General features: G+C 34.8%; 1 protein-coding gene and 1 long non-coding RNA gene across 2 annotated transcripts; both read left to right on the top strand.

The window, feature by feature from the left end:
* Positions 1-11,864: 11,864 nt before the first annotated feature.
* On the top strand, positions 11,865-18,549 carry LOC145159743 (Cleavage and polyadenylation specificity factor (CPSF) A subunit protein). Its single transcript, XM_079078782.1, has 15 exons — positions 11,865-12,301; positions 12,544-12,678; positions 12,779-12,858; positions 12,978-13,064; positions 13,154-13,241; positions 13,344-13,504; positions 13,587-15,459; positions 15,533-15,843; positions 16,684-16,978; positions 17,058-17,213; positions 17,297-17,438; positions 17,524-17,600; positions 17,665-17,810; positions 17,888-17,996; positions 18,100-18,549. Exons 1-15 carry the CDS (start codon positions 12,128-12,130, stop codon positions 18,298-18,300), a joined length of 4,035 nt encoding a protein of 1,344 aa, XP_078934908.1. The 5' UTR covers positions 11,865-12,127; the 3' UTR covers positions 18,301-18,549.
* Positions 18,550-19,269: 720 nt separating this feature from the next.
* On the top strand, positions 19,270-20,786 carry LOC145159742 (uncharacterized). The gene is made up of 2 exons (XR_013737893.1): positions 19,270-19,595; positions 19,841-20,786. It is a non-coding gene; the product is annotated as an uncharacterized LOC145159742 (long non-coding RNA).
* Positions 20,787-24,626: the final 3,840 nt, after the last annotated feature.

Below are 24,626 nucleotides of genomic sequence, written 5' to 3'. Positions count from 1 at the left end.
TTTTATAATTAATGATGTTTTCTTTCTATTTTGATGGTCCTTTTATGATATATATGTAATTTTGTTAGCCGCTTGTTATACTATTTATAGTATGACCGGTTGTGTCTATCCTATTTATTTTCACCATATAGACGCTTTTACATTTTCTATGATATATTGTTTCTTATGACCTTACTAAATATTGAAATGATAACTATAATTATATAGACAATAGCACATGCGACTGCTCCCAAAGTTGATTGCACGTGCACTAAGATATCTCCCAAGGCTTTAATCACTATTTCGCTTTAATCGAAAATTTATGAATGACGCTCAAGTTAACATGAATATTTTAGACACCCGTACTATGTGTCATGATGCTATCTCATCCTTATATAACCATATTAGTTTGTAAAAGAGATCTCCTTAGTTGGTAAGAAACATGACCACACATTTGGGCTCTTCACACACAATTCTATGAGAACAAAAGGCTCTCCTCGAGAATTTGGAATTTGTTTGGAAATTGACAACTTTGATGGTGTATTCATGTGACATCTTTAATTTTCTCGGAAAAAAAAAACTGTTTTATTTATATTTATTTTAAAACAGAGTTTATTGTAAATGTGAAATTTGTCCTATAAAAAATATTTTTAAAGAAATGTTTTTCATTGAATATTATAAACTTTGGGATGTCATAACTGATACAAGAAACATAAGTATAAACGTAATTATTATAGGCCTTATATTAACTCATTGCACTAATGGCCTATACTACTTGAATCTCTTAGTGGATTGTTCCTTCGTACTGATACTTACGATACAAAAAAACTGAGTGGACCAGGCTTGAGAGTCTGGTGAGTACATAGGGTTTCCAACCCACAATATTATTATTATATTGTTTTAAGTATATATAACACACCAAACATATTAATCCCGATTACCCATTCCTGTTATTCTCACTCTTCCATCCTAAAATGATAATCTCAAGGGACTTATCCTAAAGGATCTCTATAACAACAAGTAGACATCATTGTCTCTCACCATTATACAGTCTATTTTCTCTCTCTACCATTTTTACCCGATACAATATAAGTATAATAAAATACATATATAATTTACTGCGAGTAAAAATCATTATCTCATTTAGCACAGTTATCATGAACGCAACTAATAAAAACGCAAGGCGTCTAAGCAAATTAAATACTTGATATATATGTGTAAGCTAAAAGTAACTGTATACTCACTTGATAGAAGTGGACGCCTCAAAATTTGGGCAGAATTCACCTTGGTACTTTATCTTTTCTTCTGACATGACTTAGGTTCATATTACTATGTCTTAGTCCTATATTCCTAGCGACTAATGATATTCTAGATTCCTCACTAATCCCAATGTCTAGATCAATATCTATCAAGTAAGGAACAACCTGGTAGGATCATATCGGAGGTACGATCCGTTTGATATATACATAATATACTGTTTGGAAATCTCACTTTAAACACATCACTAAATCCAGCCTAGACATCATCCCCGTAAGTACATCAATCAATATAATGACTTGGAATCACTGATAAATCTTATTTAGGATCATAATAACGACCTATAACTATAAATATAGGTTACACTGAAAGCAAAATAGTATAGCTTAACTTATAGAGGTTTTAGCGAAACCCGGGAAATTGCGGACATAATCCCAAACCGAATACTCCTGCTTGTCGGACTCCTAGATATACGCTAAACTACTCGGAAACTTGAAAAACTCGGATTCCAAGGCTAGAGAGGTTTGAGAGAGAATTGAAGTGATTTTGTGAGGAAAAACCAAGAAAATCGGAGGATATATATAGGATAAGGAGCGCGCGCCACACATCGACCATAGGCGCGCCGCGCCCTACTGCTGGTGCTGCTCCTTTGAGTGTGCGCTACGTGTCACCGTCAGATCTTGACACCTCGCCCCTTCTAGAAGACCGCCATGTGGCCTACTCTTGTGGTGTCACATGTCAAATTTTCGTTGATGGAGATTCGATCACCGACCATGCCACGTGTCCCATCCCGAATGTGCTACGTCATTAGCACAGTGTAATTTTCGTAGATCTTCGGATGACCATAACATTCTCATCAGAGCTCCGTTTTAGATGTTCTTTAAATCCCCAGAATCCTCTCGGCGAGCTCTGAAACTTTAATTATGGTCTCAATATCTAATTCTTGTTCTAACAAAATTCATATTTAGACCGGTTTAGACTGTTAAAGTCCGTGCGAAGTTCATAACTTCTTCATATGATCTCCGTTCTCGACTGCCTTTATATTGACGGGTTCATATTCACGAGATCTTCAATTATCGTTTAGTTTGTTTCGGCTAACAATAAAACGATTTGAATTCCGATTTCTATGCCTACACTGATGCGCTTAAACTTCGAAAAATCATAACTTCCTCTCACGAAGTCATATTTGGACGTTCTCTATATGCACGCTCTCGGTTTAACGACTATTATGAATTTCGTTTAGATTACTTAGGCTAAAAATTAATTTATCAAAATTTTACTTTTTACGATACGTAGAGCCGTGCTGGTTTAATCATGAAACTTCGAAGAAGCATGCCTTCTTCGTACAAAGTCGGATTTCAACGTTCCTTATATGTACGAAATCCTTGTCACATATGTTATAACTTTGGTTAGGATAATTTACCCTAAATATTCTTCTATCGAAAAATCATTTTTAATTGACTAGCCCGGATCTGCGGGTGTTATAATTCATATTTACCTACATAATATCTATCCATATTTTCATCTTTTGTAACCCAACTACAAAGTTCTCTGTAACATGATCTCATTTCCATGCAGAGAGTTATAATGATAAACTACCATAAGGAATTTGATGTTCAGATTTCACTTGATGACAAGAACGATAATCTTAATATTTAGTCTAATTAGTGAAGGATCTATTAAGGAGCCCAAGGTAACCCGTGCTACCCCTCAAATTTTTAAGCATAGTAGAAATTTTTTGAATTTTTTCCAGGGTAGTGTAATTTGCGTGCTACCCCTAAATTTTTTCGTGTGCTACCCCTAACATTTTGTTATGACTCCGCCACCGTGGATCAATTTCATCTGTCCTCACCATCAATACGTCATCTTTAAATCAATGTATATGGAATCACTATTGTCATAAGTTGAATATATATATATATATATATATATATATATATATATATATATATATATATATATCAATTTATGATATTTCTATATCAGTCGTTGACTTAACTCTATCATTTAACTATTTATACCAAGGTTCTAAATAACGTTAGGCGGTGATTTAGCGGCAATGTTAAGCCTCAAGTTTTTACGAGTCGTAGTGAGCCACGTCGTTTGTAAGGCGTGACATAATGCGACAATTTTGTATATATATATATATATATTCTACTATTATTAATTTTTGTATATATATATGACTTAACGTTTGTTAAAGCACGATGTCAAATACAAGCCTTGGAGCCATGACGAAGCCATCTCGAGCTTTTTAGAACCTTTGTTTAAAGTAGTGGGTATGGGCCCATTAAGGGGCGTTATTGCCTACATGGAGGCACCTCAATGCCGATATAACGCCACCAACCCCCCCCCCCCCCCCCCCCCGCGCGGCCGGCTTTAAGGTAAGCGACGTTGTGACAATAATGGGAGCTAACACGTTTCTTTTTTCTTTTCCGGCTGTTGACAAACGGTCAAATTCAAAAACATTTTTTTACCTATTAATTTTTTCTATATAAATACACAACTTTACAACATTTTACCTACACCATTCTTTTCTTTCTCTCAATATTTACAAAAATCGATTCCCTTTTCAACCACATTATGGAGCTAAACCCAAACACCCCTCCACTAAACACAAACCCACAAACAAACACAACTGTTCCAGTCATATTCGTGCAATTTGAAAACTACATAAAGCTACTCAACTTTCAAACCTCACCCCAAATACCATTCAAATAAAGCTTTTTTTAATCCCACCTCACCCCCAATGTAATTTCCTACATCACCATAAATCCAACAAAACCTTATTGGCCATAACCCAAATCAACAACAAAACTTTTTCAATACTTTTTCTTCCATTCCACAAACAACCACCCACACAACTATTGGAAGATACCGTTCCTGAAACGCAACCGGGAGGTAATACGAGAGGGAGAGGGAGAAGGACAGGGACATGGAAAGGGAAACGGTCGCAGAAAGTGAAGAACCTCTACTATGGTGAACATGGGATGAGGAGTACGCTTTGGCGGTCGTGTGGTGCGGGACGTCAAAAAATGAGCGTCAAGGAAATGATATGAGGAAATTTGCTTTTTGGGAAGTAGTGCTCACAAGATTTCACGCTCTTATGAAGATAAATCCATATACCAATGCCGATATGCTTAGTAGCAAGTGAAATCCAATAAATCGTAGGTGCACCAAATTCAATGGGATGGGATCTACAACAACCTTGTTTTAGAAAAGCAAAGTGGTGCCAACGATTTTGATTTGTTTAAAGCCGCAAAAGAGCAATATCGCGTCGAAATGGGTCATGTTTCTAGTATGAAAAAGCATGGGAGATATTGCGATTCGATCCAATATGTATTAAAACTCCAACATCGTCATAGGTACAATCGAAGAGGTCACTAAATTCGAGTTCGTTCGACATTTACGACGCACAGACTAACATTGACCTTAATGCTGACGCCGATGAGATCCCGTAAGACATCGAAGAGATCTCCCCACCACAACGAATGGTACGATGCGACAAAGCGAAGTGCGCTCAATTAGGGATGTTAACGGGACAAAACGGGAACGGAAATAGTTGTCCCCGCCCCCGAATCCCCCGTTTACATAGCCCCCGATCCCGCCCCCGAATACCTTCATCACCCCCGATCCTGCCCTCATTCCCCTGTTTTATAGGCATAAAATTGACTTTTTTTGCTAAAAAAAATTGTTATATTTTGGGATAAAAAAACTATTTTTCATAACTTTAAAAGCTTAAAATCTAGTTTTTTAACAACTAAAAAAATTAAAAATCTGACATTACAAAATGACAAATCCAAAAAACTTACAAAAATAAAATACGACAAATCAAACATTACAAAAAATAGTATGACATGTCCAAAAATATATGACCAATTCACTATCGTATCGTCGTATGTTGTGAAGTGGAAGAAAGTCAAAAAACCCTAAAATTAGATAATGTATTGTCTCTCTCTCTCTCTCTCTCTCTATATATATATATATATATATATATATATATATATATATATATATATATATATATATATATACAAACGGGGACCCCGCGGGAGTACGGAACGGAAATACCCACACCCGCCTCCGGTCCCGAAAATAAAACGGGGTTTAATCCCACTCCCGTCTCCGGATTTTTAAAAAATTAATCCCGTACGGAATCAAGGTCCCACGAAAGTTTTGACTTCCCTACCCTCAACCACATGCTGATGAAGTTGGAAAAAGGGCACAATAATTGGCCGAATTGAAGGAGAAGTTTGACACACACAATTTACTAGCAAAAGAGGGAGTTGAAGTGCAACGTGATCACTTTGATTTTCTTCGGAAGCAAGCACGGGGAGGAGAGAGATGTAACACTCGGTTTCGAATTGCTTCATTATTCGGGGCAGTGGCCTGATCATCAATTATTATAAGGCTTAGGTCCTTGGGGAAGAAAGGATTTGGCCCTTGTTGGATGTGTGTGTTATAGTTTAAGTGATCCGAGTGTTCGATGGTGTTTCGGAGTCCAAGGGTATGATCGTAATTTGTTAACTCGGTCCTTTATGAAATTTGGGTTATTGTTTGGGAAGTTTTAAGGCGAGGGTGAGTTGAATAGAATCGTAGGGCTTCTCGTCACCTTTTCGTGAATATAAAGTTCGTTGGAAACAGACTTAGGACGAAGGAGTTAGGGTCGAATGAAGTTTTAGAGTTTTGGAGGGCCGTCTAGTACGCGGGGCGTAGCGAGTAAGTTGGTCGCGGGTGGTCCATGAGTACGCCGAGCGTACTAAGGGGTACGCGGGGCGTACTCCCTTCAGCCATGAAACCCTAATTTTTGGTCCTTGACCCTATTTAAACCTCATTTCCTTTCATGAGCCTTGTCTTTTATCAGCCTCTGAGCCTCCTAAACCCTAATAGTCGACCCTTAGCCTTTATATTGGACCTTTTAAGCCATTGTGAAGAATCTTGGAGTATTCTTGTGCACTTTGAAGAGTTTGGAGCTTGTTGAAGAATCATCAGCTAGATGGGATCTTGTAGATCCAGAAGTTTCTCATCTTTTTCAATCTATTGAAGGTAAAATGCTTTAATCTTGTCATCTCTTTGGTTGGATCTTCTTTTGGGTTGTTTATGGTCATTTTAGCCTCATTTGGTTGGTCCTTGTGAGCTAAGGTTGTTTCAGAGACTTGATCTTGTAGATCTGTGCGTTTTAGGTGTCCCAAGGGTATAAAAATGTGATCTTTATGGTTTATTTGGACTCATGCATGTGTTAAGACCCTTCATTAAGTTCTTTTGAGCTCTAGAACCCCATTAAGCCATGCATGCAAGTAAAGTTGCCAACTTTATGTGATAAGTCATCCATAAGAATCAGATCTGAGAGTTTGGAGCAAGGACTTAAGTAGTTAAATGCTAATTGGAGAGGAATAGGGTTCAAGGGAGTACGTTGGGCGTACCATCTGGTACATTGCGCATACTGGCCCCAAAGGGTGTACGCTGGGCGTACCAGCTGAGTATGCGGGGTGTACCAGTTGAGTACGCGGGGCGTACCACCTGAGTACGCGGGGCGTACTCGACCTGTTGGACTTTTCTTGTTTTGTTGACTCGTTGTCCATAAATCATTGACGAGAAGTTTGACCAGGGTTGACCATTGGTTATTTTGAGCCTTTTTGGATAATAGGCCTTCTCAGGTTAGGCCCATGATTGGTGTGGGCCCAATTTGGATAATTAGGCCTTATTGGGCTTTGTGGTGTCATTTCGGGTTTGAGCTATTTTTTGGGCTTGGTTGCTTGGGGCATTGTTGGGCCAACTGAGAACAAGTGTTTTGGACTAGTAAGAGTTATTGGGCTTTAGGGTAAGACCCATGTAAGGGTTTGGGCCCAATTTGTAAAATTGGGCCATAAGTGGGCTTTGGATGATTATTTGGTCTGTGGGCCTTTTTGATTGTGATTTTGGGCCTTAGTCTTGGACCAAACTAGGTGAGGGGTAAAATGGTCTTTTTACCCCATGTATGGATTATTGGATTTGAATTGGAAACCAAATGTTAATTGAATGTTATTCATGTATGTTAGCGCGGGGATTCTAGCGGATCTGCAGTTAGAGATTTATTCGGGGGTTCGTGTAACGACCCAATTTTCAAAAGAAAATTTTCATTTTTGATTAACCAAAATACTTTCCACAAACCATGAAATCCCAAATACAATTGTTTTCAAAATTCATATCAAATACAATTTCATTTCAAATCATCAGAGTGTCCCATAAAAACGACTGAGAGAGAGTGCATGTCGCGCCATCAAGCCTTGCCCTTGCCCTTGGGCTCAGATGTACCTGAAACAAATCCACAAACTGTAAGCTAATGCTTAGTGAGTCCCCCATAGCATACCCCACACACAATCCACATAACACATATCATATTAGCTATAAAAGCTACATATATCACATAAGCCATGCATACTACATATAAGGAAGCCATGGAAACCCTCCAGGGTCTTACGCCTAGTGCCACTGGAACCCCCACGTGGTCTTAACTACCTGCCATAGGAACCCCCACATGGTCTTCCTGCCATGGGAACCCCCACATGGTCTTCACTAACAAGCAAATATCATACAAACTAAACATGCAAATATACTAGGATGCCATGGAAACCCTCCAAGGTGTTATACCAAATGCCACGGGAACCCCCACGTGGTCTCAGTCTACTGCCAAGGGAACCCCCCGGGGTCTTCCATGCAAATGTCATACTAACATAACGCATAATCAATCAATAATCCACATATCATAAAATGGGCTGGCCTTGATGCCTTAGACCCATTGGTATGGTGAGAAGACTCACCTCTTGAATGCTGAACTGACAAGCTAAGATCGGATAAATCCCACACACTGCTCCAACTCAATTGCCTATAATCATCATGTGATTAACTTGTCACAATCCCGAAATACCATAAATACCCTCAAAGTCAACCCTGGTCAAAGTCAAGGTCAACGGTCAAGGTCAACAGTCCATGTTGACCTCATCTCGCCAAGTGCATCCAGCAACTCGTCGAGTTCCTCCCGAGTCCATTCCACTGAATCCCGAGTCAACTCTTCGAGTCACCTAAGTGACTCGTCGAGTTCATCCAATGTCCAGAAAACCAAAAGTTCATTCAGACCAACACTATGATCCTTCACTATGCTCATTCAGAAACTCGAAAACGGGTAAACCCTACCCTGACTCGTCGAGTCGACTAATGGACTCGACGAGTTCCTTCAGTCATTCTATGTTCAGTCCTTTCCAGTGGGATCTAAGGTCCCAAACTTCAGATCCAACCTCCCCTAGTGCAGATACCACGTAAAGTTGCAAACTTTACGTGCATGCAAGGCCTCCCACGACTATAACATCAAAACTGAGCTTCCTACAAGGTTTTAGTGCATGGAAAGGGCCTAAGCTGGATAAAGTGAGCAACTTTATGTCATTGAGGACCTAGAGATGTCCAGATCTGGAACCATATCCTTGTGATAAGTCCAAATCCGAGTATGACCCCATTTTGCACCAAAAATGACCAAATTCTTCCATAAAATGAGATCTAAGTAAATAGAGATCAAGTTAGCAACTTTTTAACTCTAAATGGATGCTAACAACAAGTAGATGTCGGATCCAAAGCTTTCTCGTCTCTTCAATCTCCTCAACCTTCAAGTTTCCTTCTCAAAAGCACAAGTTCCACTCTCCAAGGCTCACACACACTCAAGGAAGCACCAAAATGCGGCTAGGGTTTCTTTCTGGACTGTAAGAACTATGAAGGAGGATACAAATGAGCCATAAGTTCTTTAAATAGGGTACAAACCCCTAAAAATTAGGTTTTCCCTCTACATCGCCTACTCGTCGAGTCGGGGCCTTCCGACTCGTCGAGTAGGTTCTAAGTCCCGCGTCCACATGAATAATCTCTACTCGATGAGTTGGAGCTTCCAACTTGCCGAGTCCATGCACAAAACCCTAAAAAAATAGATAACTTAATTAATACCTGGAACAGGTGTTACAGTTCGGCTTTCGAGGTGAGTCTCCTCACTATACTTTGGGTCGAAGACACCAATGCCGAACCATTTGGTTTATGTATTATAGGAAGACCAGGGGGTGGCCCTTGGCATTTGTATGAAAGACCAGGAGGTGGCTCCTGGCAAATCCGTATGCAAGACTAGAGTTTGGACTTTGGTAGTTAAGTAGATAAGTAGTTGTAGATTGTATGCTAGTTGTCTTTGTGATTATTGCATGGAAGACCAGGAGGTGGCTCCTGGCACTTGTCTGTAATACCCAGGGTTTTGGTGCCCGGCCTGGCAAGGAAAAACCATGATACAGCTCGTGACATAATGACAAGACTATGGTTGACACATAGCACCTTCTATTGTATGTTTGATATGTATGGCTCATATGTTATGTATGGTATGTGGTATTTGGGGAACTCACTAAGCTTTGTGCTTATATTTTGTGGTTTATGGTTTCAGGTACTTTCAGTTCGAAAGAGAATGACCCGACTTGATCGCAGCGCATACACCCGTGTTTTCCGCAACTCGTGATTTTGGGATTTTACTTTGATAATTGTTTTATTCTGAAATATTTTAAATGTTTGAATAAAGGATAAATGAGTGTTTTCATTATATTAAAATGAAAATTTTACATTCAAATTTTTGGGGTGTTTCAAGAGAGCTTCGCGAGCAAGCATTGGAAGTGCTTACGAAAGAGAAGATTCGGAAGACTTATTTGGGCTAGAATTATCGTTTTAAATTAGGACTATTGTATGTTTTTCTTGTAATGTTTTTTTTAGTTTTTAAATGTTTGCTTAATTAAAAAACTAGGTTTTATTTAAATAACATGTTTTATTAAATTACATTTGTTTTTATAAATACTAAAAATAAATAAATCGAAAAAAAAGAAAAAGAAACATTGATATGAAAATTAGTGGGTGTTAGAGGATCTCCAATGATTAAGCTATACTAAGAGTTAAAACTATTGCCACATCATCATTCCAAAAACTTAACATCTCATTAAATAACCTCTCCAATGGTTAGACTCTTCCTTTTTTTTTAATTATTTTTTTTTAATAAAAAGTTAACTAATTTACCCATATCTATCTAAAATGTTCTATAAAACCCCCCATTATTTAATTGTTTGTTTTTTAAACACACATCATATTTTTAATTTATTAAAAATATTAAAATACGTGTTTCAAAAGAAATATTTTACAAAATTCCGTTCAAAAAAATTAATATGAAAAAACTATTACAAAATATTTATAAAAAAGATTGAAAAAAGTTATATAATAATTATAATTTTATATTGTATAAATGAAATGTCATTAAATATTTAATAGAAATAATTATTTAGTATAAAAATAAAAAAATATTTAAAACTAAAACATATTTAAATGGGTAAAGTGAAATATAACTAAAGTATGAAGGTGATAAGTGATAAAAAATAGAAGTATATTGACCTCTCAATATATATTGAGTGGTCAAAAGAAAAAACAAATAAGTTGAAGACTCCAATGACAATAAGTGCTTATTTAAAAAAAGGGAAAATACCGGGTATAAACATGTTTTGGGGTTGAATTCCAAAATATAGACACAAAAAATTGGATTTCCGGGTATAGACATGGATTCCGCGGAGGTAGCTCCGAGGAGCTCCGCGGAATCCATTGTAGCTCAGTGGAATGGCAAAATCGTAAATAAATCAGGGTATTAAAAAAAAAACTCAAGATCCATTCCGAAGAGCTACCTCCGAGTAATGAACTCATTCCGCGGAGGTAGCTTTGAGGAATGGATCTTCAGAAAAAAAAAATTACCTCCAATGATATTCTTTTATGTAAAGATCTCCAATTAAAAGACCAATTTTTTTTCCACCTCACATTCATTCCAAACATTGTTAAGAAAAATTCATACTATCATAATCTTTTCTTGAAAATAATTAGTTGGGGAATTGATATAAACCTCGAAGAATTGATGTGAATTTTTTTTTGATCCGTTCCTCGGAGCTACCTCCGCGGAATGAATTCATTCCTCGGAGGTAGCTCCGTGGAATAGATCTTGAGTTTTTATTTTTTATTTTTTATTTTTTTAATTTTAATTTTATTTTTTATTACCCTCTTTTATTTATGATTTTGCCATTCTGCAGAGCTACAGTAGATTCTGCGAAGCTTCTCGGAGCTATCTCCGCGGAATCCATATCTATATTCGGAAATCCAATTTTTTGTCTATATTTTGGAATTCAACCCTAGAAAATGTCTATACCCGATATTTTCCCTTAAAAAAATGAATAGTAAGTTATAAAAAAAGTTAGCATTTGAGATGCTCTTATATAACATATTGATCATTTTTTCAATTGGTGTTATAAAATTAAAGATGATGTGATATGTGAGGTGACACTAAAATAATGTTATAACTTGTTGTACATATTAGTTTTATACAATGGTATAAATGTATTTTACAAGTGGAAACCTAAAATGAATTTTCATTTTATGTAAAGCGAAAAGAATACATCGTTTAATACTAGATGAATATTAACTATGTTACGTTTAAGAATCATCAACCTAAAATAAAAATAAAAAATAAAAGTATATTTCATCACTTTCCATTCTAATCCGATTCATGTGTCATCCTTATCAAATAAACCAACATTAATAACTCAATTTAGCAGTCGATTTCCATATGGCATGTGGCATATGGCCTATGGGGGCTACATGACACTACGCCTGTTGCCTTGTTCCTCGTTTCGTTTCTCCAAAACCACTGCTCGTGTCCCAATCTATCAGCAACGAACCCATCACAAACAATTAGAGACAGATACTGCAGATGCATTATTATTGCATATATAACTCATCTGGGTTTTCAATTCTCTCGTGAATTCATAATTTTAATAAGCAACCCTAACTAATTCCTCTCCGTCGACGTGTGGTTATGGCGGTTTCAGAGGAGGAATCATCGTCGGCGAGTCGGAACAACTCAAGATCACCGTTGCCCCGCGGTGGCCCTCACTACCTCGCTAAATGTGTTCTTAAAGGAAGCGTTGTCCTTCAAGTCGTCTACGGTCACATCCGATCCCCTTCCTCTAAAGACATCGTTTTCGGCAAGGTTTTATTTTGCTTTCCTTTGCAAAATTCAACTCAATTTCATGTTATATAACGGTTTCTATGCAGATATTATGCCCAATTTCTAGAATATAAAACAGTAAATTGTCCCAAAGCCTTATTGGAAGTGATTCGAACTTCGACATCATACTGCATATGCAATAGAAAAGTGCTTTCAGTTGCTTGTAAATGATGTATAATCAGGTATTTTAATCTGTAACGTTTTCACCCATCTTATTGGCGTAGGAAACATCCTTAGAGTTGGTTGTAATCGATGATTATGGAGTCCTCCAGTCCATATGTGAGCAGCCTGTGTTTGGAACAATTAAAGATGTTGCTGTTCTTCCCTGGAATAAGAGTTTTCATAGAGCAAGCCCACAGGTACTTTCACATCATTTGATTTCTAAAATCTTTTTTGTGTTCTGGAAAAGACCTATTGCATTTGCTTGTTAAAATCTTGTTTGATTGTATGTTGTTGAAGGTACAAGGAAAAGACCTATTGCTTGTTACTTCAGATTCTGGAAAGCTCTCAGTTCTCACATTCTCAAATGAAATGCACAGGTTTCTTTTCTTGTTCTTGCATACATACAATGATCACAAAAAGATAGGTCTTATTTCTCATTTAATTGCTCTATACTTTGTTTTGTAATACTGTCTTTCTGTACACTCCACTTGCTTAGGTTCTATCCTTTAACACAAATTCAACTATCCAGCTCACCTGGAAACCTAAGGCATCATGTTGGAAGAATGTTGACTGTTGATTCCAAGTAAGTTTCTATTATGGTTGAATTTGTTTACAGTTGACTAATATATGGAGTTTCCAGCATATGTAACTGTTTTAATTCTCATTTTTCAGTGGCTGTTTCATTGCTACAAGTGCATATGAGGATCGTTTGGCTTTGTTCTCAGTTTCTAGTTCCAGTGATGCTGACATCATCGATAAGGTTAACTTCTTCTATCATTATATTGGGTTCTTAAGATTGTAAACATACTGATTGAGCAAGATTCAAGATTTAAGATACCCTTTTTTTTTCTTTTACTTGCAGAAAATATTTTTTCCTTCTGACACTGAAATGAATACAAGTACAAGCATTGGAGTTCCTGGTATACATGGTACTATATGGAGCATGTGCTTCATCTCAAAAGATTTGAGTCAAAGTCAACCGAGTAAGGAGCACAACCCTGTGTTAGCCATTCTTTTAAATAGGTATGATAATTAATTAATTCCTTATTGGTTAAATCATACTGGGGATTTATCCATTTAGGTAAGTTTGCTTTTACTTTTGCAGAAAGGGGTCACTACTGAATGAGGTTTTGTTATTAGAGTGGAATACTAGGGACAAATTTGTCCATGTACTTTCTCAGTATGCTGAGCTTGGACCACTGGCACATGATATAGTTGAAGTTCCCCATTCTTATGGATTTGCATTTCTTTTTAGAGTTAGTGATGTTCTTTTGATGGATTTTAGAGATGCACACAACCCTTTATGTGTATACAGAACAAGCCTAAACTTTTTACCCTCAGTGATAGACGAGCACAATTTTATAGATGAATCATATAGAACAAATGATGTTGATGAAGAAGGTAACATCTGCAATGTTGCTGCATCTGCTCTTTTGGAGCTAAAAGACATAATTAAAGAAGATGACCCCATGAATATAGATGATGATAACTATTCATCAAAGTCAACATCCAACAGAGTTATCTCATGGACCTGGGAACCAAATGTAGAAAACCCAAGAATGATCTTTTGTGTGGATACAGGCGAGCTTTTTGTAATTGAACTCACTTCGGATTCCAATGGTCAAAAAGTCAAAGTCAACCTCTCTGATTGTCTCTACAAAGGTTCACCTTTCAAAGAGCTTTTATGGGTTGAAGGTGACTTTTTAACAGCACTTGCTGAAATGGGAGATGGGATGGTTTTGAAATTTGAAGAAGGAAAGCTCCACTACAAAAGCCTTGTTCAAAACATTTCACCAATCTTGGATATGTCATTAGTGGATTACCATGATGAAAAACATGAACAAATGTTTGCTTGTTGTGGAATCACACCTGAAGGATCTTTAAGGGTAATCCGGAATGGAATCAGTCTAGAAAAACTTTTAAAAACTGCCCCTGTTTATCAAGGAATCACAGGTACATGGACAATTAAAATGAAATCAACCGATTCTTTCCACTCTTTCCTTGTGTTATCTTTTGTAGAAGAGACACGTGTACTTTCAGTTGGCGTTAGTTTCACAGATGTAACCGATTCAGTTGGATTCCAACCAGATGTTTGTACATTAGCATGTGGTGTTATTGATGATGGGGTTTTAGTTCAAATCCACCGTAATGCAGTCCACCTATCTTTACCTACAACCACTGCTCACCCTGATGGCATCCCTTCCACATCTCCAAATTTTACATCTTGGTCCCCTGAAAACATGAACATTAGCCTTGGAGCCATCGGGGGTAAATTTGTAATTGTAGCAACTTCAAATCCGTGTTATTTATTCGTTCTTGGAGTCAGACATGTGACACATCATCAATATGAAGTCTATCAAATCCAAAATGTCAGATTGGAATATGAATTGTCTTGCATTTCCATTCCTCAAAAGCCAATTGAAATTGGAATTGGAATTGGAAATGGGAATGGGAATACGTTTGTTATAGGCACACATAGGCCTTCTGTAGAGGTTCTATCTTTTAAACCTGATGAAGGTATAAAAGCTGTTGCAATTGGATCAATTTCATTGGTGAACAGCATTGGGACAACTATAAGTGGCTCTGTACCACAAGACGTGCGCATTGTACAAGTTGATCGAGTTTATATACTTTCAGGGCTTAGAAATGGTATGCTGCTTAGGTTTGAGTGGCCTTCTGTCTCTACAAACTCACCTATACGTTCTTCAATGATGACAAAAGACGAATATACCCCTGTTTGTCTTCAGTTGATTTCAATCCGACGTATTGGAATCACACCTGCTTTCTTGGTTCCATTGAATGATCTCCCTGATGCTGACATCATCGCCCTCAGTGATAGACCTTGGTTATTACAAACTGCAAGACACAGTCTTTCATACACATCCATCTCCTTCCAAGCTTCCACACATGCAACTCCTGTATGTTCAAGCGAATGCCCTAATGGGATCTTATTCGTCTCAGATAACAGTCTCCATTTGGTAAGACTTTTCAAAATTACCAAATTACCAAATTACCCTCGCATCTTTATGTTTTAACATTTTTTTGTTTTAGTTGGAAATGGTGCATAGCAAGAGGCTGAATGTGCAGAAGTTTCACCTTGGAGGGACACCAAGGAAGGTTTTATATCATTCTGAAAGCAAATTGTTGGTGGTTTTGAGGACAGATTTGAGTGATGATTCGTGTTCATCTGATATTTGTTGTGTGGACCCGTTGAGTGGTTTGATTTCATCATCTTTTAAACTTGAGCCTGGAGAAACAGGGAAGTGTATGGAGTTGTTAAAAGCTGGAAGTGAACAGGTGTTGGTGGTGGGGACTAGTCTCTCCACTGGCCCTGCCATAATGCCAACTGGTGAAGCCGAAAGGTTAGTATACTCTACTCTCGACTAAATTACGAAAACAGTCCCTGTGCTTTCTGATTTTTACCATATGTAGTCCCAAAGTGTAACTTTTCTCAGTTTTGGTCCTTATTGAAAGTGTTCCATGAAGCATATGGCAAAATTTATAAAAATAGGACCAAAATGAACAAGGTTTCAGTTTTGGACTCAACTATGGTAAAAATCAGAAAGCACAGGGACTGTTTTTGTAATTTACTCTTCTCTTGAATAAACTACAAAAATGATCTTTGTGGTTTATTTTCAGTTTAGTCCAAAATCAGAGTATTTTTCAGTTTTGGTCCTTATTTTCAATGGTTCATATTGGTTTTTGTCTTTATTTCGAGGTTCCATGGTCCAAAATTAATATGAAACCTTGAAATAAGGACTGAAATTGAAATAAATATTACAAATTTGGACTAAACGTGGTACAAATCAGAAAAGCACTAAGACAATCCTTGTCATTTACTCTTCTCTTAAGTAAATTACAAAGATGGTCCCTATGCTTTTTTTTTTTTTTTTTACTTCGCTTAGTCCAAAATTTAAACTTTTTTCAGTTTTGGTCCCTGGAACTTTATTATTTTTTGGTACTTCTTTCAAGGTTTCATATTGATTTTTGTCTTTATTTCAAGGTTTCATATCAACTTCCATTCTTATTTCAAGGTTCCATGGACTAGAATTGATATGAAACCTTGAAATACAAACGAAAATTGACAAAGGTTTGAAGTTTGGACCAAACACAGTAAAAATAAGAAAGCATAAGGACCCGTTTTGTTATTTATGTGATTTTTGAATTGTTTTTTTTTTTTTTTTTTTTTTTAATGTTTACAGTACAAAAGGCAGATTGATAGTCCTGTGCCTTGAACACAAACAAAACTCAGACAGTGGATCAATGACATTTTATTCAAAAAGAAGTTCACCTTTTTGTGAGTATGGAGGAGAACTTTCAAGCAGTAGTCTTTGCAGCAGCCCTGATGATATTGATAATAATAGTTCTGATGGAATCAAATTAGAAGAAACCGAAGCATGGAATTTAAGATTAGCTTATGCAACAAATATGCGTGGCATTGTTCTTGCTTTATGCCCTTATCTTGATTGCTATTTCTTAGCCTCTGCTGGTAGTTCTGTAAGTCTCTTCCTCTTCTTCTTCTTTTTGAGTAAATTACAACAAATGGTAATTTGTTTGTTTGTTTGTTGTTGTTTAGTTTTATGTATGCAGCTTTCAGAATGATAGCAGTTTAAGGGTGAAAAGATTGGCTGGTGGAAAGACACGGTTTATGATCATGACTTTGACCACTCATTTTACTACTATTGCTGTTGGTGATTGCCGTGATGGCATTCTTTTCTATGCTTATTATGAGGTCCTTTACTCCTTTAATATTTTACTTTCTTTATTAATAAATAATGTGATGAGACAGACTTGTTTATATTTTATATGTAACAGGATGCCAAGAAGGTGGAACAATTGTACAGTGATCCTGTTCAGAGATTGGTTGCTGATTGTCTTCTTATGAATATTGATACAGCTGTTGTTTCAGATCGTAAGGGCAGCATTGCTGTCTTATCATGTTCCCATCATTCAAGTGGTAACCTTTTTAAAATAAATAATCTTGATTTTTAATTTTGTTATTTTTTTTTGATATTTGTATTAATATCCAATGTAATATGCAGAAAATGCAAGTCCTGAATGTAACTTGAAGGTTTGTTCTTCCTTCTATATGGGTGAGGTCGCAATGAGCATCCGAAAGGTATATAACTTGTTAAAAAAAAAAAAAATTTTTTTTTTTTGGATTTACATTTTATTTTTTGTAGGGTTCATTTTCATACAAACTTTTGGCGGATGATGAAATGAGGGGGGATTGCAATATTGCAAGTTCAATTATGGATTCATCATCACATAGTAGTATTGTCGCAAGCACTTTGTTAGGAAGCATAATTATCTTTGTTCCTATATCAAGGTATTTATAATTTATTATTATTATTATCAATATTCTAATTTTAAATAACAAATTTCTTTTTTGTTTATGTTTTTAAGAGAGGAATACGAGCTTCTAGAAGAAGTACAATCCAGAATCGCAGTTCATGCTTTGACGGCTCCTATCCTGGGTAACAATCATAACGAGTATCGCAGCCGTCAAAGCCTGGTAAAAAAAACAATTAACCTTAAACTTTCCAAAATATGTTATTTTATTAATGATTGTGAGCTGAAACACATACATAGAATTTATGATGAAAATTGGGTGGCAGGCGGGTGTAGCAAAGATTCTGGATGGTGACATGCTGTCACAGTTTTTAGAGCTTACAAATACCCAACAAGAAGATGTTCTAGCAGCATTACCTCGATCCCCTACTCATAATAATATTTTCACAAAGCCTCCATTTTCAACAAGTATTAATGTTAATAAAGTTGTTCGACTTCTTGAACGCGTTCACAATGCTCTAAACTGATTTCAAGTTGATAAAAATTCGCCTTTTTTCTTTTGGGATTTTTTTTCTTTTTTATTTATTTATTTCCGTGGTATATGAAGGGGAATCTCGACTACTTTATGGTTACTTGGTTAGCTTTTGTTGTATAGAATGAGAGCTAGAAGATCATTAAGAGGGTTATCATATGTAGGTTTTTTTTGAGGCCAAAGATTCTTGTATTTCTAGATTTATATTTATATGTAAATACAGACAGTGGGATTCAATTTTCAACTGTGTTTTCAATTTTCCACATGGGTATCAGACAAGTTTGTATGTCAATATTACAAATAAAATTAAAACATATTCAATACAATTCAAAAATAAGAATAATGAAACAAATCGATGTGCGTCACAATTGACCCTCTGAAGTATAGACTATAGCAATGCAAAAGGAGTTGGGAATTGTTTTTTTCATGTCTTTGTATGAACTTTTAAATAATCGAGTCAACTTTAGATACGTTATTACTATTTTAAAAACATGGAGTAGTTTAAACTTTAAAGTTTGACTAACTAAATGTGGCTAAGTACAATAATTCATTTTCCTAATTAATTTACTATAATTTGGTAGACACGGTCGTACATCATTCTTTAGTTGGTAAGTGGGGATTTGTTCACTACGTAAACTTCAGTCAAAAGACTTTCTGGTAGCGACCGACCCTAAAAGAATTAGATTGTTATCAAAATATATAGATTTTAGTTTTATTCATATTTAATTGAATCAAATCTCCTTAGGAAAATCAACTTTGAATAAAATATAAATGTAAGATATAATAATATATCGAGTAATATCACGGCGTAGCCAGTCATGCACAAGGTAGGTCCTAGGATCTATCTTTTTTTTTTCTTAATACAACAAGTATATATATATATATATATATATATATATATATATATATATATATATATATATATATATATATGGAAAAGTGAATAATATAAGGTTAGGTACCATTCCTCAATTCCTCAATACTGCGTAGTTTTATCACTTGGTTTAATTTTTCTGAAAAAAAAAAAACAATTTCCATAATCGACAGACTTCATCAAACACAAAAATATGTTTCTGATTTCACATCATCTTCGTCTCTTCCAACACTAACGTTGACATTCACATATCTTGGCACCCGTCGTTGTTTACAGTTGAAGCCCTTCCCTTGTTCGCCGACTATCTCACCTGCGATGCAAGGCATGTTGAGGCCCGGCGAGACGAGGCAGACAGCCCCCCAGCCTCTACTCCGTCGCAACAACGCAGCAAATCGACAACAAACTTGGGGAATTTGGTATATTCTCGGTTAATAAAACACTTTGCCATCTTCAAATTCCCATTCTTTATGTATTATTTCTTCTATTCATCTTCAATTTATAGTCTGATCAGTTGAGTTGATTAGTTTCTTGATTCAGTGAACTGGGTCTTTACTCTTTACATCATTTCTAAATTGGTTTGAAATAATGGATTGGTTTAAGAATGTATCTCCAAATCATCATTATGTATAATTGGGGATGTCTAATTCCATCTTTCTTACAGGGGAAGAGGATACGATGTGCACAGTGCACATAAGGTGCTCGATGAAATGCCGGAATCACTGGATGCAGTTTTCAAGGCTTTTGAGAAGATGTCTAAGCCATGGATGACCGTTATCAATCTGGTTGATGTCCATTCTGGTGATCTTTTAGCTGTTTCAAAGATTCGTGGAAGATGAGGTGGCTTTGAAACATTGGAGAAGTGGGTCACTGGCTCATTTGCTGGTCATACAACAATTTGTTTGATGGATGAATTCGGTAATCTTTGCGATAGGAAAGCACTAGTTCAGACCCATAATTCCACATCCGTGGACCCGAATCGGAGATGGATTAACTTGACCCAGTTAGAGTATCCAAATACTTGACTGTAATTTTTGGGTTAGATTTGCTTGTAGTTTGCTTAGGCATGATATGAAGCAGTTTCATCTGAGTCAAAAAATCGATCGTGTATTGCTGCAGATTCTGTATTTCGTATACAAGAACATTGTATTTGGGCTTACGTTATTCTACTATGAACTCTATTCCAAATTCTCGGGGGACGTGTTACATGACGGATGGTATATGCTTATGTTCATCCTGATGTCCGTGAAGAGACAAAGGTAAAAAGTACATTGATAATGTGAAAAGTTTTTGAAAATTGGTATATTTAACATGGTTTGGATTTGTATGGAATTCTTGAAGAGACAGAAAAACAAGGCATGTCCTTTGATGAGTTGCTAACAATCCCAGAAAATGATGAATGGATGTACAGTGATGGGAAATCAACAACTTGTGTTGCCTTCATTCTGCTATGGACTGAAAACATGAAGTGTTGGAAGAATTATAGGAACTCTAGAAAAAGTGTGTGCTGTTGTACAATGAATAGACAATGTACACGTTGATAGAAAATGTATAAAACATAAGTATTTTTTTTTTTGATTGAGCTGAAGTAACAACCCACTTTTCATATTTATCCGAAATATAAATGTACTTATCATTTTTAATTAAAATTGTCAAATGAGATTTTTCGCTTTTGGTTGTATTGTTTATGTGAATTAAACTTCCCCATCATTAAGTTCGCGAGGCTTGTTCTTGAGGTTTGTTCTTGCCATTTTTAGGACAAGGGCAAAATTGTCAACAATGTGAAAAACCATCATACTTTATTTTATTTTCACCAAATAGCATCATAGTTCCATTTTTCACAAAATATTAGCATACTTTCATTTTTAACCCACAATTGCATAAAAAATTACATTTTTAACCCAAAATGACACCATACTTTCTTTTTTACCCACAATTACATAAAAGTTACATTTTTAACCTAAAAGACAACATGCTTTCATTTTTAACCCACAGTTGCAGAAAAGTTACATTTTTAACCCAAAATGACACCATACTTTCTTTTTTACCCACAATTACAGAAAAGTTACATTTTTAACCCAAAAAGACAGCATGTTTTCGTTTTTAACCCACAATTGCAAAAAAGTTACATTTTTAACCCACAATTGCAGAAAAGTTACATTTTTAACCCAAAAAGACAACATGCTTTCGTTTTCAACCCACAATAGCAACATAATTTTGTTTTTCACCCACAATAGCAACATATTTTCATTATTTACTCACAATAGCATCATATTTTCGTTTTCAACCACAATAGCATCATATTTTTGTTTTTCACCCACAATAGTATCATATTTTCATTTTTAATCCATAATAGCATTATGTTTTCGTTCTTCACCCATTATGGCAGCCTACTTTTCAGTTTTTACCCATAATAGAATTGATTTTTCAGTTTTAACCCATAAGAACAACCAGCATTCAATTTTAAACACAAAAATTATAAATAATCAACAATTTTCATTCGAAAATTGTTAAGCATCAAAATACTCTATAAAAATGACTTTTTCCTTTCCCAATAAATGCATATAAAATGAACAAAGAACTACAATTATCAAATTAACATGTATAAGTTCATCATAAAACATAAAAATTCGCCGGTACTTCATAATGACATCTCTTGGGCTCTAACACATTAACACATTATAACATAACAGGATTCCTACACTTGTTGTAACTATGGTTGATAGAATTGTAACCAAAACTAGCTGGTGCGTGCAATTTTTTCCAGCATGTTCATAATACGTAGTTTTTGCTATTTGAGAACAATTGTTTTCCCTATGAAAATAGTGACAAACATTGTGGAACTATGTTTCTTGGGTACAAGAAGCAACTAGTTTTGTGACAAGCAAAACTCCTAAAACTGGACGTACAAACAAATTGAATATATGATTGAGTGATAAAAAGTTATAAAAATATTACTTGGAAGAGCTCTAAAGGAATCACGATTTTTGTATGTATGAAGCAGCCACACTCTCGTTAGTTTCTTTGAATCAAGCCTGTGAATTCTGATTTATTTGAATCCGATTTATTTGAAATCGTTTTTGTGATAGTATCTCAATTTAGTTTTTCTTTCACAACCAGTCCTTGAAGTCGATCAAGGACGCATCCGATCAAGGAATTCTGATAATCGATTTATTTGAAATCGTTTTTTGTGATAGTATCTCAATTTAGTTTTCCTTTCACAACCAGTCGATCAAGGACGCCTCCGATCAAGGAATTCTGATAATCGATTTATTTGAAATCGTTTTTTGTGATAGTATGCCGATCATGACGTAGAAAATCAAAGAGAATGAAGTTTCGGTATTATCAGTGAAAAAGGAAACACGTATAAGGAAATTGTTTTTTTTTTTTTCAGAAAAATTAAACCAAGTGATAAAACTACGTAGTATTGAGGAATGGGTACCTAACCTTATATATTCACTTTTATATATATATATATATATATATATATATATATATATATATATATATATATATATATATATATTCCTTAAGAATACCTTAATTTTTCAATTTTGGTCGTAAAAGGCTTTCTCTTGTAAAATGGTTAATTTCATAAAAAAAACTTTGTATTTTATTTTATTTTTCGGATTAAACCTAAACTTTATTTTTTCTTAAAAAGCCTTGTATTTTTTATTTTTTCTGAAAAAACCCTCAACTTTTTACGTTCATATTTTACAAGTTTTTTTTTTAAAAAAATGATTAAAAGGGCCAAATAAAAAAAATAAAAATTCAAGGGTTTTTTTTTTCAAGAAATAAAATAAAATTGAGGTTTAATCCAGAATAACACAAAATATAAAGTCTTTTATAAGATTAATCTTAAATTTTAATTGTTATTTAAGGTTTTTGTAATATTATAGGTCCCATATTTTTTAACAAAAAAAAAAAATCTTTTATACTTCTTATTTCTGAACCATAAGTAATCATTTTATTTGAAATTGGACATAACCTTATAAAATTGCCATAGAAAATAATTTGTTACCAAAATTCGAAAAGTCGGGCTATATTTGCAGACGAAAGTTATAATTTACTTTATATGAATTTGAATATATATGATCTTAAATTATAATATACTAAGTCTTATTTTACATGAAATGTATAGATTTATAAGTAACATAATAGAAGAAATATAGAAAAACATAACCATTTATCTATCTGTATTTAGATAAACCTTTATATTTTATTTATATGCAGAGAAATCCTTATATTTTCAGTTATCTTCCAGATTTACCAAAATATCTGTTTTTCTAAGAGAAGTTACATGTTATTTTGTGACATAACATTTATCTTGTTCGTTTTTAAGTTGACATGAAAAAATATAAGCGATGTTATTTACTTTTGCTCGAGTAATGATCGTTGACTAAATGATCTATTTTCACGTTTTTACTTAGACAAAAGACAAGATCGTTTATTTTTGTTTCCATGTAACCTAAAAACAAAAAAGATAAATGTTATGTCATAAATCGGCCGGTAATTTAAAAAAAAAGAATATTTGGGTTAATGTTAAAGGTAATTAAAAATGTAAATGTTTTTTTTATATATAAACAAAATATAAAGGTTTTTCTGAATATTTATAAATAAACTTTCTGCATTTTGCAAACAATGAATGTATGTAAGATGTTTAAAAAAAAGGATTGTACAAAATGATATAAGCGAATTGTCTAAATAGACAACTTTGATTAGATTATACTGATCAAATATTTGAATATTTTCTATCAATTTCAACTATTTTGGATTTCATATTGATTTTGGCTACTAAAATTAAAACAAAAAGCAAAATCAAAAAAACAATTATTTAATTTATTTTTATTTTTAATATACAACTAATTATTTATTGATTTATTAGCGTTGTTTATTAATTTATAATAGAAGCGCTCAACCTAATTAGAAAACACGTGTTTATAACATTCACATTTGATATATTTGGTTACTTTGCACCAGAGGTTGTGTAGCTCCTTAATAGAGTTTAAGAGGTCATACATAATAATGTTATGACCAGGGGCAGATGTGAATTTCTTAGGGGGTTCCTGTACAACCCACTCAAATTTTGCAGCGCAATGTAAATTTCTTAGGAAATTCCGCCATCGGTTATGACCTTAAATTTGTAGATGTCGTTTTTAAAAGAAAATAATTTTTTCTTTAAAAAATGATTAACAACGTAGTTTATTATCTGTTTGCCTTCCCGTTCGATATAAACTCTTAATTTCAAATTATATATATATATATATATATATATATATATATATATATATATATATATATATATATCGGATTTTATTTATTCTCAACTATTCAATTATATATTCTAAAAATTAAAATCAATTTGAATTTTCGTGGGTCGGTAGTCGGTGATTTTGAACAGTGCTATTCGGGTCATCAAAAGTCCCGTAAAGTCTCACACGTGTGAGTAT

The sequence above is a fragment of the Lactuca virosa genome, chromosome 2 (genome assembly GCF_052849685.1).
Source record: "Lactuca virosa cultivar CGN04683 chromosome 2, Lactuca_virosa_CGN04683_v6, whole genome shotgun sequence".
Lineage (NCBI taxonomy): Eukaryota > Viridiplantae > Streptophyta > Magnoliopsida > Asterales > Asteraceae > Lactuca > Lactuca virosa.
Note: the sequence above shows the minus strand (reverse complement) of the source record. Positions and strands in the feature narration are given on the sequence as shown.